Consider the following 15,580-nt stretch of genomic DNA (forward strand, 5'->3'; position numbering starts at 1 on the left):
AAAGCTTGGGCAAAGGGGTAGGTTTTAAGGAGCGTCTTAAAGGAGGAGAGAGAGAGAGAGAGGTTTCGGGAGGGAATTCCAGAACTTGGGATCTCAGCAGCTGAAGGCATATGCACCAATGGTGGAGCGATTATAATCCGGGATGTGCAAAAGGCCAGAATTAGCGGAGTGCAGACATCTCGGAGGTTTATAAGGCTGGAAGAGATTAGAGATGGGATGGGGACGAGGCCATGGAGGGGTTTGAAAAGGACGAGAATTTTAAGACCGGAAGCTAATATAGTTCAGCGAGCACAGGGGGGAACGGGACTGGGTGCGAGTTAGGACACGGGCAGCAGAGTTTTGAATGAGCTCAAGTTTACGGAGGGTGCAAGGTGGGAGAGCATTGGAATAGGTGAGTCTACAGATATTTGGGGATCCATGTGCACAGATTACTAAAATGTAGCAGCCACAAAATTATTAAAAAGGTTATTGAAATGTGCACACATTCTGAGGCTGAACTCCAGGATATGGTCATTTATATTCACTGAGGCATATGAAAGCATAGGCCTCACGCTTAACATCCATAAGACAAAGGTCCTCCACCAGCTTGTCCCCGCCACACAGCACTGCCCTCCAATCATCCAGATTCATGGTGCGGCCCTCGACAATGTGGACCATTTCCCATATCTCGGGAGCCTCTTATCAACAAAGGCCGACATTGATGCGGAGATTCAACATTGCCTCCAGTGCGCCAGCGCAGCCTTCGGCCGTCTGAGGAAAAGAGTGTTTGAAGACCTGGCCCTCAAATCTACCACCAAGCTCACGGTCTACAGGGCTGTAGTAATACCCGCCCTCCTGTATGGATCTGATGCATGGACGATGTATAGAAAGCACCTCAAGTCGCTGGAGATATATCACCAACGATGTCTCCGCAAGATCCTGCAAATCCCCTGGGAGGACAGACGCACCAACATCAGTGTCCTCGACCAGGCTAACATCCCAACATTGAAGCACTGACCACACTCGATCAGCTTCGCTGGGCAGGCCACATAGTTCGCATGCCAGATACGAGACTCCCTAAGCAAATGCTTTATGCGGAGCTCCTTCATGGTAAATGAGCCAAAGGTGGGCAGCAGAAGTGTTACAAGGGCACCCTCAAAGCCTCCCTGGTAAACTGACACTTGGGAGACCCTGGCCAAAGACCGCCCAAGGTGGAGAAAGTCCATCCAGGAGGGCGTTGAGTTCTTCAAGCCTCAACGCAAAAAGCGTGAAGAGGTCAAGCGTAGGCAGCGGAAGGTGCGCGCGGCAAACCAGCCCCAGCGATCCCTTCCCTCGACGATTGTCTGTCCCACCTGTAACAGGGTCTGTGGCTCGCGTATTGGACTGTTCAGCCACCAGAGAACTCACTTTGGGAGTGGAAGCAAGTCTTCCTTGATTCCGAGGGACTGCCTATGATGATTTATATAACTAGTAAGCTAGAAATAAAGGAAAGTTTTGCTATAGCTGTACAAAGCCCTGATTAGACCATATCTGAAATAATGTGTACATTTCTGGGCACTGTACCTTAGAGAGGATATATTGGAATAAAAACAGAAAATGCTGGAAATCTCAGCGGGTCAGGCAGCATCTGTGGCGAGGAAGCAGAGTTAACGTTTCGGGTCGATGACCCTTCGTCAGAACTGGAGAGAGTTCGGAAAGACCAGATTCTGAACAAGCATTGAAAGGGGGAGGGGAAGAAAGAACAAAAGGGAAGGTCTGTGATCGGGTGGAAGACAGGAGAGATTAGAGAGACAAAAGGGATGATGGGCCAAATTGAAATGGTAATGCCAGGAGTTAGAAAAACATTAGTCAAGGTAGGGTGTGAATGGCGGGATAATGACCCACTGCCATTAGAGACAAGGGGAAAAAAGAAACCGGATCGGGGCGGGGGGGGGGAAAGGAGCCAAAGATTGACAGCATTACACTCTGAAATTGTTGAACTCGATGTTGAGTTCAGAAGGCTGTAAAGTGCCTAAATGAAAGATGAGGTGCTTGCGTTGAGCTTCATTGAAATGGTGTAGGAGACCGAGGACGGAGAGGTCAGAGTGGAGCGGACAATTAAAGTGACAGGCAACCGGAAGCTCAGGGTCACACTTGCGGACTGAACGGAGGTGCTCTACAAGTCGGTTACCTGATCTAGAGGAGACCACAACGTGAGCAGCGAATACAGTATACTAAATTGAAAGAGGTACAAGTAAATCGCTGTTTCACCTGGAAGGAGTATTTGGGGCCCTGGATAGTGGGAAGGGAGGAGATAAAAGGGCAGGTGTTGCATCTCCTGCACTTGCACAAAGGTGCTGTGGAAAGGGGAGGAGGAGGGGACTGTGGAATGGAACAGGATGTCGCGGAGGGAGCGGTCCCTTCGGAATGCTGAGAGGGGAGGGGAGGGGAAGATGTGATTGGTGGTGGGATCACGCTGGAGGTGGCGAAGGGCGATCCGTTGAACGTGGAGGCTGGTGGGGTGAAAGGTGAGGACAAGGGGAACCCTGTCATGCTTCTGAGAGAGAGGGGAAGTGGTGAGAGCAGAGGTGGGGGAAATAGAAGAGACATGGCCAAGGGCCATGTTAACCATGGCAGAGAGGAATCCCCTGTTGAGGAAAAAGGAAGACATGTCAGAGGCACTCGTGTGAAAGGTGGCGTCGTCACAGCAGATGTGACGGAGATGGAGAAACTGGGAGAATGGAATGGAGTCCTTACAGGATGCAGGGTGGGAGGAAGTGTAGTCCAGGTAGCTGTGGGAGTCAGGGGGCTTATAGTGGACACTGGTCGAAAGCCTATCCCCAGAGATGGAGACGGAGAAATCGAGGAAGGGAAGGGAAGAGTCGGAGATGGACCATGTGAAGGTGAGGGAAGGGTGGAAATTGGATGTGAAGTGAATGAAATTTTCAAGTTCAGGGCGCGAGCAGGAAACGGCACCGATACAGTCATCAATGTACCGGAAAAAGAGGTGAGGGAGGGGACCCGAGTGGGACTGGAACAAAGAATGTTCCACATATCCCACAAAAAGACAGGCATAGCTAGGACCCATGCAGGTTCCCATAACAACAGCTTTAATTTGGAGGAAGTGAGTGGAGTTAAAGGGGAAGTTGTTCAATGTGAGAACAAGTTCAGCCAGGCGGAGGAGGGCGGTGGTGGATGGGGACTGGTTGGGCCTCCGCTCGAGGACGAGGCGGAGCGCCCTCAGGCCTTGGAAGAACTGCAGCATAGTTTCACCGGTTTCACAGGGCTCCAAGGGGTAGATTATGAGAAATTACATAAATTGGCCTTGTATTCACTGGAATAAAGAAGGTGAAGAAGCTATTGGAAAGAATTGATTGGGTAGCTAGAAACTTTATCCGCTGATGGGGCAAGTCCAGGACAAAGGGATATCACCTTGGGTAGAGCTGGGTGTCATCAGCGTACATGTGGAACTGGGGGTGTTTTCGGATGATGTCACCGAGGGGCAGCAGGTAGGTGGGAAATAGGAGGGGGCCAAGGGTAGATCCTTGGGGGACACCAGAGGCAACGATGCGGGAGCGGGTAGAGAAGCCATTGCAGGTGATTCTCTGGATACAACTGGATAGGTAAGAATGGAATCAGGCGAGGGATGTCCCACCCAGCTGGATGACAGAGGATGGTGTGGTCAATTGTGTCAAAGGCTAGAGAGGTCAAGAATTACATGGAGTCTGCAGCACAGAAACAGGCCATTCGGCCCAACTGATCCATGCCAGTGTTTATGCTCCACATGAGCCTCTTCATCTCACCTCATCAATATATCCTTCTATTCCTTTCTCCCTCATGTACTTAGCTAGTTTCCCCTTAAATCCATCTATGAACATAAGAAATAGGAGCAGGAGTAGGCCATTTGGCCCCTTGGGCCTGCTCCACCATTCAATAAGATCACGGCCTCAACTCCACTTCCCCGCCCGCTCCCCATAACCCTTTACTCCCTTATAGCTCAAAAATCTGTCTATCCCACCTTAAATATATTCAGTGACCCAGCCTCCACAGCTCTCTGGGGCAGAGAATTCCAGATTTACAACCCTCTGAGAAGAAATTCCTCCTCATCTCAGTTTTAAATGGGCGGCCCCTTATTCTGAGGCTATGTCCCCCAGTTTTAGTTTCCCCGAGGAGTGGAAATATCCTCTCTGCATCCACCTTGTCGAGCCCCGTCATTATTGTCGTGTCCTTAGATGCTCTAATAATGACTCCACGAGGCAGGGTGTTATACTTGAACTGTTGTGACCTTTGTCCTTTATTAGTTAACTCCAGAGTGAGGGTCACACCTGGTGGCCTGCCTTTTATACTAGACCAGGCACACCTGTACAGGTAACCTACAAGTCTCCCACTGCTGAGCCCTCTGGTGGCACGCCTTGTGATAGTACCAACAGTCGCCATGTAGGATACATGACAATTATCTTATATGTGTCAATAAGATCACCTCTCATGGTATTCGCCTCAACCACTCGCTGTGGGAGTGAGTTCCATATTCTCAACACTCTCCAGGTAAAGAAGTTTCTCCTGAATTCCCTATTGGATATATTGGTGACTATCATATACTTATGGCCTTTATTTCTAGAGGTGGAACCTGAGGAATCAGACCCAGGTCACAACGTGCAGAATCCACGAGGCATACGTTTTTTTTTTACACAAGTTTATTGAATGTAAAGGACTGAGGGGTTTATTTTCATACAGCTTATCATCTTAGAACAGTTGATACAGGTTTTACGACAAAAAAATACAGAGCAACCCAGCCAATTGTTGTCATGATTCTCTCCTGAAGCAGCTCTTGCTACATGGAGCCAGATACAGTACTTTAACCAAAAGAATTACACATTAAAGTACCTCAAACTTCAGATTTACACTTTTAAAAAAAAAATAGATATATGTACACATTCGAGGGTAGTTTTAACCCAACTCTGCGGGCGGGATTGGACAGCATGCCGGTAACTCTGCTCGGGTGCAGACGGGTTAAATCGCCACCGGTTTCTGTCAGTTTTATTCCCTACCGGACCCATTTTTACCCGCGGGAAGGGGCTGTCATCGCGAGCGGTGCCACTGCCACAGACCACTGCACCCCAGCACTCCGCCCTGCCCCATCCTATCCCCTCCCCTCCCCTCGGGGGCCCCGCGCTCTGCCACTGGGGGGAGGGAGAAGTGCGGAGAGCAAGGAACTGGCCTGCTCTCCCGAGCTCTTTCTACAAGAGATGCGTCTTCACAGAAGGGGGCGGAAAAAAAAAACTTATTTCTGCAGATGGTGGACTCCAAACAGCATGAACGCCAAGACAAAACCCAAACCCTCCCTCGGGCCCCTTCTCAGGGAAACCCAGTCGCAGTAAAAACGTCATTCTCCGCAGCACGGTCACTTGCCAGAGGGATTGAATCTGAACGTCACAGATACCCGTCTCCATCTCGATACTCATTCACTGATTGAAATAGAATACAGCTTTCACAATTAATGTGCTGAACAGAACATGAATTGATTCTCCAGTCTAACTAAAGGGGGCCTTCTACCCTCCTAATATTATCCCATCACCCATCGTATTGTTATCCTAGCCCCTGACCCATCGATCTATCCGACCCCCATCCACCCCTACTTTATATTAAAAAAAAACACATCATCCTATTGACTCCCTCTCCAGGGTTCAGCAGGTCCAGGAGGCCCTGGTCCCGACTGGGCCAGGAAGGGAGGGTCGGACCAGTCCAGGGACAGACTTTACTCTGGTCCCCGTCACTCGTGCATGAACCCAGGCAGGCTATTCGACCGGGGGCGGCACAGCTGAGCCTGGTCCGGTTCTCAGCGCAAACTCAAGACAGGTACAACTCCCACAAAGCAGTTACTGGCGAGCAAACGGGAACACCGGTGCCGATTCTCCCAGCTGGGCCTGGCATACCCAGCCCAGACTGGGATCTTCCTGTTCTGAGAGTGGCCAGAGTTAGTCCTGGGATCCCGTTTCACCCCGCGGGTTTGCTGGTCTGCCAGCAGGTGGCGCTCAATGCTGCCCCCTCCCCCGCCCCCGGGCGCCAGTCCAGCGGTACTGCAGAGGCTGCAAGGGGTGGGCCAGATTTTAACCTTCAGCCCAGTGGGAGTGCCCGATCGGATGGAGCGCTGCCCGTGATTTTCTGTCCGCAAGAAGAAACCATTGTCCACTCACACCCTATTTCCGAAAGGGGAGGAGAGGCTGGGAGCTGGTCAACAGGGACCTGGAAGTGGAAATTTCATGCCGTTAACTTCACGTCCCCACAGATACAAAGTCCGCCCCATGTGCGCTAGTGTCCAGGTGACGGCAAGCGCACACACTTAAGTAACGTGGGTCCGGATTTGCCACAGACCACCCCCCTGCCTCATTACCAACCCCGAACCCAGATTCGGATAAACGAGTTTCTTTAAAAAAAATATATATAAAACTGGTATCAGTTGAAAGGCATTCTACTCCCGGGTGTTAACTCAAACGCTCCAGGAAAGGTCTGGAATCACAAGAGTTGAGGTCAGCGCGTCTCCCAGCGGACCCTGCCCCCCCCAGATCCGGTGGTTGCTATTGGTTACGTGTTTCCTTCCCCCCCCACCTGCCCCACCCTCATTCACCCATGATTGCAGTGGCCCACGAATCCTCTCTCTCTCTACCCAGGCCCCACCCCTCCCACCGCCCGGGCACCTTGTCTCGGGACCCTACTCGTACTCGGCGATCAGGACCATCATGTAGACCCCGACCAGCAGAGAGGCGATCTCCAGCAGCGACTGGAGGGGCTTGGAGTCGTCCAGCAGCTCGGGGATGACAGACACCGTGGCGATGTAGATGAAGCCGCCGGCAGTGAAAGGCAGGATCCAGGCGGTGGCAGCCTCGCCGATGCCCTCTGCCATCAGGGAGCAAGCCGTGCCGGCCAGCGCACCGACGGCAGTGATCAGCTGCAACATCATCGCCTGCAACACACAAGAGAGAGGGGGAGACAGAGTAAACCACAGGGCCAGGGGGAACCCGCGGGGCACAGAGTGCAACAGCACGGACGTGGTGCTAAACCTTTATAAAACACTGCTTGGAATCTTAGAAATTTACAGCATGGAAGGAGGCCATTTCGGCCTATCGTGTCCGCGCCGGCCGACCAAGAGCTATCCAGCCCAATCCCACTTTGCAGCTCTTGGTCCGTAGCCCTGTAGGTTACGGCACTTCAGGTGCACATCCAAGTACTTTTTAAATGCGGTGAGGGTTTCTGCCTCTACCATCCTTTCAGGCATTGAGTTCCAGACCCCCACCACCCTCTGGGTGAAGACATTTCCCCTCAAATCCCCCCTGCCCCCAAATACTTTAAATCTATGCCCCCTGGTTGTTGACCCCTCTGCTAAGGGAAATAAGTGCTTCCTATCCTCTCTATCCAGGCCCCTCATAATTTTATACACCCTCAATGAGGTCTCCCCTCAGCCTCCTCTGTTCCAAAGAAAACAACCCCAGCCTATCCAATCTGTCCTCATGGCTAAGATTCTCCAGTCCAGACAACATGCTTGTAAATCTCCTCTGTACCCTCTCTAATGCAATCACATCTTTCCTGTAATGTGATGACCAGAACTGCACGCAGTACTGGTTAGGCCCCAGCTGGAGTACTGTATCCCGTTCTAGGCACCGTACTTTAGGAAGAATGTCAAGGCCTTGAAGAGGATGCAGAGGAGATGTACTAGAATGCTTCAAGGCATGAGGGCCTTCAGTTATGCAGAGAGCATGGAGAAGCTGGGGTTGTTCTCCTTCGAGGAGAGAAAGCTAGGGGGAGATTTGATAGAGGTGTTCAAAATCAGGAGGGGTTTTGATTGAATAGAAAATGGGAAACTGTTTCCGAGGGCAGAAGGGTCGAGAACCAGAGGACAAAGATTTAAGGTGATTTGGCAAAAAGAACAACAGGCAACATGTGGAAACAGGTTTCTACACAGTGAGTTGTTGTGATCGGGAACGCACTGTCTGAAAGCAGATTCAATAGTAACTTTCAAAAGAGAATTGGGTAAATACTTAAAAGGAAAAACATCTCAGGGCTATGGGGAAAGAGCAGGGGGGAGTGGGACTAATTGTATAGCTGCACCAAAGAGCCAGCACAGGTACGATGGACTTAATGGCCTCCTGCATCATTCTAAGGCTCTGTGGCAATGAAGTGTGGGGAAATGAGGAAATATTAGGACAGGTAACCAAAAACTTGGTCCAAGAGTTAGGCTTTAAGGAGCGACTTCAGGGAGGTTAGAGAGACAGAGGGGTTTAATGAGGAAATTCCAGAGCTTAGGGCCTAGGACACAGAGAGACTGCAGAGAGATTTAGATAGGTTAAGCGAATGGGCTAAGGTTTGGCAGATGGAATACAATGTCGGAAAATGTGAGGTCATCCACCTTGGAAAAAAAAAACAGTAAAAGGGAATATTATTTGAATGGGGAGAAATTACAACATGCTGCGGTGCAGAGGGACCTGGGGGTCCTTGTGCATGAAACTCTTTTTGGAGTTTATCTGCAAAAACAAAAGACATTAAACCGTGCCACCCTACCTGGGTGACACACCAGACATTTACAAGGCCCTTTTTTTTCCTTTTTTAGTTTTTTTTTGTGTTTTTCTTTTTTTTTTGGTTTTTTTTTTTGGGCACTAAAATCACAATTTTTCCCCAGTGCCCCCTATAAAAGGGAAGGGGGACACTAAAAGCACCGGCAATTAAAACAAATTAAACTTTAAAACGTAAAATCAAATTAAAATTTGGTTGCCGGGCGTGATGATGCACTCCAGTCCCTCCGGTGCCCACCTCTCGCGGAAGGCCGCGAGCGTACCGGTGGACACCGCGTGCTCCATCTCCAAGGACACCCTGGACCGGATGTAAGAGCGGAAGAGAGGCAGGCAGTCAGGTTGAACGATCCCCTCGACCGCCCGCTGCCTGGACCGGCTGATGGCACCCTTGGCCGTGCCCAGGAGCAGTCCTACGAGGAGGCCTTCGGACCTACCCGCTCCCCTCCGCACAGGGTGCCCAAAGATCAGGAGAGTGGGACTGAATTGCAGCCAGAATTTCAGGAGCAGCCCCTTCAAATAATGGAACAGGGGCTGCAACCTCGTGCACTCAATAAAAACATGGAACACGGACTCCTCCAGACCGCAGAAATTGCAGGCGGCCTGGGAGTCCGTGAACCGGCTTAAAAATTTATTGCACGGCACTGCTCCGTGCACCACCCTCCAGGCCAAGTCCCCGACGAATAGTGGGAGGACCCCTGCGTAGAGTGCCCTCCATCGGGGACCCCCGCCTCCTCCGGACGGCAAGATGGTACGCCATGGCGTGTCCGGACGGCAGGCGAGGATGGCAAAGTTGAGAGTGTGCAGGAGCAGCCCGTACAAGAAACCCCTCCGCGCGGAACTGAAAGGCACGGAGGGGATTTCCCCGAGGCGGCTCAAGTTGTGAGGCGCCGGCCCCCGAGGGAGGTTCCGGGGTTTGGCGCCGATGAGGAATTCCGTCCGGACGGGGGTCAGTGCTTGAGCCTCCTCGATGCACCTAACGGAGTCAGGGCCCAGAGCTGTTTTTAGCGACTCGATGGCATCGGCCGCGTGGCGGACGTTGGCAGAATTTAGGCGCCGCGCCAGCATGTCTGGCGCCATCCAGCCCGCTCCTCCGCCATCGAGCAGGTCCCTGACCCTGGTCACCTCACCAGCCACAGCCCTCTCTTCCGACCGCCACATAAAACCTCGGTCGTGGAGGTACGGATTCCCGAGCAGCGGCTCCTGCAGGACGGCCGCCACTCCAGCCGGCGGAGAGCTGCGCTTGGTGGAGACTTTGTTCCAGACCCTGATGAGTTCCCTGTAAAAGACAGGCAGCTCCCGGAGGGCGGTTCTGACACCCCCCAAGTTCACAAACAGGAGCTGCGTGTCGTAATTGAGGTCGCGCTGCTGGCGGAAGAAATACGTCGCCAGAGCACACCAAGAATCCCAAAAAGTTAGTTTGCAGGTGCAGCAGGTAATCGGGAAGGCGAATGGAATGTTGGCCTTCATTGCGAGAGGGATGGAGTACAAAAGCAGGGAGGTCCTTCTGCAACTGTACAGGGTATTGGTGAGGCTGCACCTGGAGTACTGCGTGCAGTTTTGGTCACCTTACTTAAGGAAGGACATACCAGCTTTGGAGGGGGTACAGAGACGATTCACTGGGCTGATTCCGGAGATGAGGGGGTTACCTTATGATGATAGATTGAGTAGACTGGGTCTTTACTCGTTGGAGTTCAGAAGGATGAGGATCTTGTAAAAACATTTAAAATAATGAAAGGGATAGACAAGATAGAGGCAGAGAGGTTGTTTCCACTGGTCAGGGAGACTAGAACTAGGGGGAACAACCTCAAAATACGGGGGAGCCAATTTAAAACCGAGTTGAGAAGGAATTTCTTCTCCCAGAGGGTTGTGACTCTGTGGAATTCTCTGCCCAAGGAAGCAGTTGAGGCTAGCTCATTGAATGTATTCAAATCACAGATAGATAGATTTTTAACCAATAAAGGAATGAAGGGTTACGGGGAGCGGGCGGGTAAGTGGAGCTAAGTCCACGGCCAGATCAGCTATGATCTTGTTGAATGGCGGAGCAGGCTCGAGGGGCTAGATGGCCTACTCCTGGTCCTAATTCTTATGTTCTTATGTGACAGCTGAAGGTACAGCCACCAATGGTGGAGTGAAGAAAATCGAGGCGGGGTGGGGGGGGGGGGCGGGGGGAGGGGAGGGTGCATAAAGGCAGGAATTGGAGGTGTTCAGACATCTCGAGGGGGGTTGTGGGGCTGGAGGAGATTACAGAGATAGGGAGGGGCAAGGCCATGGAGCGATTTGAATGAGAATTTTGAAACCGAGGTGCTGCTTAACCGGGAGTCGATGTAGGTCAGCGAGCACGGGGGGTGATGGGTGAGCGGGACGTGGTGCAACACTCACTTCAGGACTGAGGGTTACAGCACTCCTGGTAGTGAATCACGGGTTCGAATCCCACCGTAGCAGAGGGTGAAAACTGGTTTTGGCCATGCCTCCCGGCGGCACCCCACTTACTTTGTGCTTGCTGCACCCGGACTGCACCAGGATGGCGAAGTCTCCGATCTCATGTGGCACCTCGTGCAGCAGGATGGTGATGGTGGTAACGACCCCCACGTTGGTGCTGACCAGAAACGAGGCGCCGATAGCCAGTCCGTCCGTGAAGTTGTGGGTAAAGTCTGCTGCAAGGTTCAGATATCCCGACACCTTAATATCTGCGGTCGGGGGGGGGGAGAAGAGAGAGGAGTAGTGAGCAGGATAACAGCGGGAAGACTGGCCTGTCCCAGTGTGTGTCCCCCTGTCCACGGTCCCCTGACCCCGGCCCCCGTACCCTGTCCACGGCCCCCTGACCCCGGCCCCTTGTCCACTGTCCACGGCCGCCTGTCCACGCCCCCTTGACCCCGGCCCCCTGTCCACGGCCCCCTGACCCCGGCCCCCTGTCCACTGTCCACGGCCCCCTGGCCACTGTCCAAGACCCCCTGGCCACGGCCCATGGCCCCCTGACCCCGGCCCCCTGTACACTGATCCCGGCCCACTGTCCACGGCCCCTTGATCCCGCCCCCCTGTCCACTGACCCCGGTCCCCTGACCCCGGCCCCTTGTCCACTGTCCACGGCCCCCTGTCCACGGCCCATGGCCCCCTGACCCCGGCCCCCTGTATACTGACGCCGGCCCCCTGACCCCGGCCCCCTGTCCACGGCCCATGGCCCCCTGACTCCGGCCCCCTGTCCACGGCCCATGGCCCCCTGTACACTGTCCACGGCCCCCTGTACACTGTCCCCCGTCCACGGCCCCATGTCCCCAGCCCCTCCCCCTTGGTCCTCAGCCCCTCCCCCCCCGGTCCCCAGTCCCACCCACCTTTGTGATCAGTCGATGGTGTCTCAAGGCACTCACCACTTCCCTGTGCCGTGGCTTCGGTCTTTTTGGAGGGGGCTTCGGGCTTCCTCCGTCTGACGGCCCCCCTCGGTTCACCATGCGTGTCGTCCTCCTCCTCCTCCTCCTCCTCCTCCTCCCCCGAGCTCTCTTTGGCCTTTGGAGCAACGCCTATAGTGGACAAAAACAGATCGCAGGAGTCATACGTCTGGCTGTTCCACCCTCCGTCCCGCACCAGCACTACGTCTCTCCTCGGCAATAATTTAACAGACAGGTTACATTTTCCGTCACCTAAATCTGGAAAATGGAGGTACCAACTTTGGTAGTTTTATCATCCAGTGTCAGTTTCAAAACACTCCCAGTTCAGGTACAGCATGGGTTAGATACAGAGTAAAGTTCCCTCTACACTGTCCCATCAAACACTCCCAGGGCAGGTACAGCACGGGTTAGATACAGAGTAAAGCTCCCTCTACACTGTCCCATCAAACACTCCCAGGGCAGGTACAGCACGGGTTAGATACAGAGTAAAGTTCCCTCTACACTGTCCCATCAAACACTCCCAGGGCAGGTACAGCACGGGTTAGATACAGAGTAAAGCTCCCTCTACACTGTCCCATCAAACACGCCCAGGGCAGGTACAGCACGGGTTAGATACAGAGTAAAGTTCCCTCTACACTGTCCCATCAAACACTCCCAGGGCAGGTACAGCATGGGTTAGATACAGAGTAAAGTTCCCTCTACACTGTCCCATCAAACACTCCCGGGGCAGGTACAGCACGGGTTAGATACAGAGTAAAGTTCCCTCTACACTGTCCCATCAAACACTCCCAGGGCAGGTACAGCACGGGTTAGATACAGAGTAAAGCTCCCTCTACACTGTCCCATCAAAAACTTCCACTGTCTGGGCCAGTGCCCACCCACTGTTGAACCCCAGACATCTCGAAATCGAGGGATGTACAGGGAAGAGAACACTGTGCTTCCAGTCACCCAGTCCCAGAAATTCATCAGCTCCCATCTACGACTTTATTCCACCCGCCCCTTTATTCCACTTTCCCTGCCCATACACCATCCAGGTCCCGCTTAAACCGGGACACACACGAGAAGGACTTAGAATAGAACGGTTACAGCACAGAAGGAGGCTGTTTGGCCCATCGAGCCTGTGCCGGCTCTCTGCAAGAGCACTTCAGATAGTACCTTTCCCCTAGCCCTGCATTTGTTTTTCCTTTGGGTACTTATCCAACTCCCTTTAGAAAGCAGTGATTGAGTCTGACTGCACCACCCTTTCAGGCAGTGAATTCCAGATTCTAACCACTCGCTGTGTAAAAAAGTTTTTCCTCATGTCGCCTTTGGTTCTTTTGCCAATCACCTTAGCCATGGTTACACCTAACTCAAGTCACTCTCCTGCTAGCCCACGAACAACAAGTTACCGGCAACACCCGCTCCTACACATGCAGACACACACAGAGACAAACAAGACGACTGTAGTTGAACATCCACACTTTCCAACGCACCGTGGCTGTGCCCGTGACCACCTTTGACGTGGCGGACAAACTTTTCCACCACCAGGAAGGCGACGATTCCGGCAAGGACCCAGAGGCCCACCGACGTCACGTGGGAATGGTCATGGTCGTGGTCGTGGCCTGCAAGAGAACAGAGAGGGACAACGGTGAACAACCTAACTCATCAATCCAACCCGCGAGACTCATCGACCAGTCAGACCGCAACCTCGCTCTGCACTGCAGGCCATCACTGATAGCTCATTGGGTCGCACTCCCCAGAGTCAGAAGGTCATGGGTTCAAGTCCCACTCCACTTGAGCGCATAAATCAGGCCGACACCCCCAGTGCGGTGCTGAGGGAGCGTCGCACTGTCGGAGGTGCCGTCTTTCGGATGACAGGTTAAACCGAGACCCTGTCTGCTCTCTCAGGTGGACGTAAAAGATCCCACGGCACTATTTCGAAGAAGAGCAAGGGAGTTATCCCCGGTGTCCTGGACTCAATAAACAACAAAGGAAAGATTAGCTGGTCATTTATCACATTGTGGGAGCTTGCTGTGCGCAAACTAGCTGCCACGTTTCACACATCACAACAGGGACCGCACTTCAGAAGTATTTCATCGGCAGTAAAGCGCTTTGGGACATACTGAGGTCGGGAAAGGTGCTATATAAATGCAAGTTCTTTCTTTATCAGTTATCGGTTTAATTCGGTGAATTACTATTAGTTACTGGTGGAATCAAATCCCACCTCTGTTTAACACCCCTCCCACCACTTGTGAATCCCTATACCCCCACTTTCGGATTGTCATCTCCTGGTTCTGGTTCGCTGGGAAGAGCGGGGACAATCCCAGTGGAATCTCGGGGTCGAGGCCCTTCCGCCCCACTCCCCCGGGCACCAGGTCTCCTCCTCCAGGGCCCCAGGATGCAGGAAGACCCCACCCATACTCCATCTCAGGCCTGTGCCGGGTCAGCCGAATCCCAGCCAAGCTGGCAGCGGGTTAGACACGGGATGTGCCAGGGGTTCCTGCTAACGGGCCTTGCGCAGACCGGGCAGGGCAACAAGGCCTTCCACAGTCAAACAGCCCACTAAGGCCCGCTGTCCGAGCTCCCGCGGGAAGAATGATCATGCGAGCAACTGTATGCCAGCGAGGGGGTCAGGACCTGCAGGGGGAGGCGGGGGGGGGAAAAGAGAATGGGGCAACGATCCCCACAAAACAATTGAGAGCGAAGCCATTTCATCGCAGCAATTGAGTGCGGCCGCTTGGTGTGCCCTCATCGCGCACCTACCTCCGTGCGAGTGTCCATGTTCGGGAACCTCCGAGTGAGCGTGCGAGAGATCAGCCTCCTCGCGATGAGAATGAGGCTCTGCAGATAAACACCGCATTAGTTTCCAATATACTGACGAACCAACTCCCCGCCACCCCCCCCCCCCACCCCAACCTGACCCGACCCAGCCCAGGTAGGGCGCTACCCCCATTGGCCATCCCCTCCCTCCTCCGCCCCTCTCTCCCCTCCCCCGACTGGCCCCTCCCCCTGCTCCTCCGCCCCTTCAATCCCCCTCTCTCCCCACTCCCACCCGGCCCCACCCCTCCGCCCATCCCTTCCCCCCTCTCCTCCACCCCTTCAATCCCCTCGCTCTCCCCCCGCCACCTCTGCCCAGCACCTCCCCCTCTCCTCCGCCCCTTCAATCCCCTTCTCTCCCCGCCACCCCTTCAATCTCTCCTCTCCCTCCTCCGCCCCTCCTCTCTCCCACCCCATCACTTCTCCCCTTCCCCACTTTGCCCCTCCCACACCCTGCCCCTCCCCTCTCTCCTCAGCCCCTTCAATCCCCTCTCTCTCTCCCTCCCTCCCTTTCTCCTCCACCCCCTCTCCCCTTCCCCACTCTCTCCTCCACCCCTTCAATAGCCTCTCTCCCCTTCCCCTCCCCCTCCACCCAGCCCCTCCCCCTCTCCGCCGCCCCTTCAATCCCCCCCCTCTCTCTCTCTCTCTCTCTCTCTCTCTCTCTCTCCTCTGCCCCTCTCCCCCCCCCACCTCTCCTCCACCCCTTCAATCCCCCCCTCTCTCTCTCTCTCCTCTGCCCCTCTCCCCCCCCACCTCTCCGCCGCCCCTTCAATCCCCCCCTCTCTCTCTCTCTCTCTCTCTCTCTCTCTCTCCTCTGCCCCTCTCCCCCCCCCCACCTCTCCTCCACCCCTTCAATCGCCTCTCTCCCCTTCCCCACCC

The 15,580-nt window shown here is 53.9% G+C and overlaps 1 protein-coding gene across 2 annotated transcripts in view; it reads right to left on the reverse strand.

Annotated features, from left to right (window-relative positions):
- Window positions 1-4,641: 4,641 nt before the first annotated feature.
- Window positions 4,642-15,580, reverse strand: part of slc39a7 (solute carrier family 39 member 7) — a 35,363-nt gene continuing 24,424 nt past the window's right edge. The window contains exons 4-8 of one of the 2 annotated variants that reach the window (XM_070861439.1): window positions 14,648-14,725; window positions 13,378-13,506; window positions 11,888-12,037; window positions 11,013-11,209; window positions 4,642-6,919 (exon numbers count right to left, since the gene is read on the reverse strand). In XM_070861439.1, coding sequence (XP_070717540.1) covers window positions 6,668-6,919; window positions 11,013-11,209; window positions 11,888-12,037; window positions 13,378-13,506; window positions 14,648-14,725 — 806 coding nt within the window. In that variant the 3' untranslated portion in view covers window positions 4,642-6,667. Of the gene's footprint in view, window positions 6,920-11,012; window positions 11,210-11,851; window positions 12,038-13,377; window positions 13,507-14,647; window positions 14,726-15,580 lie in introns of both variants that reach the window. The other variant, XM_070861438.1, reaches the window with a different exon arrangement.

This window comes from Pristiophorus japonicus, chromosome 19, assembly GCF_044704955.1.
Source record: "Pristiophorus japonicus isolate sPriJap1 chromosome 19, sPriJap1.hap1, whole genome shotgun sequence".
Taxonomy (NCBI): Eukaryota; Metazoa; Chordata; class Chondrichthyes; family Pristiophoridae; genus Pristiophorus; species Pristiophorus japonicus.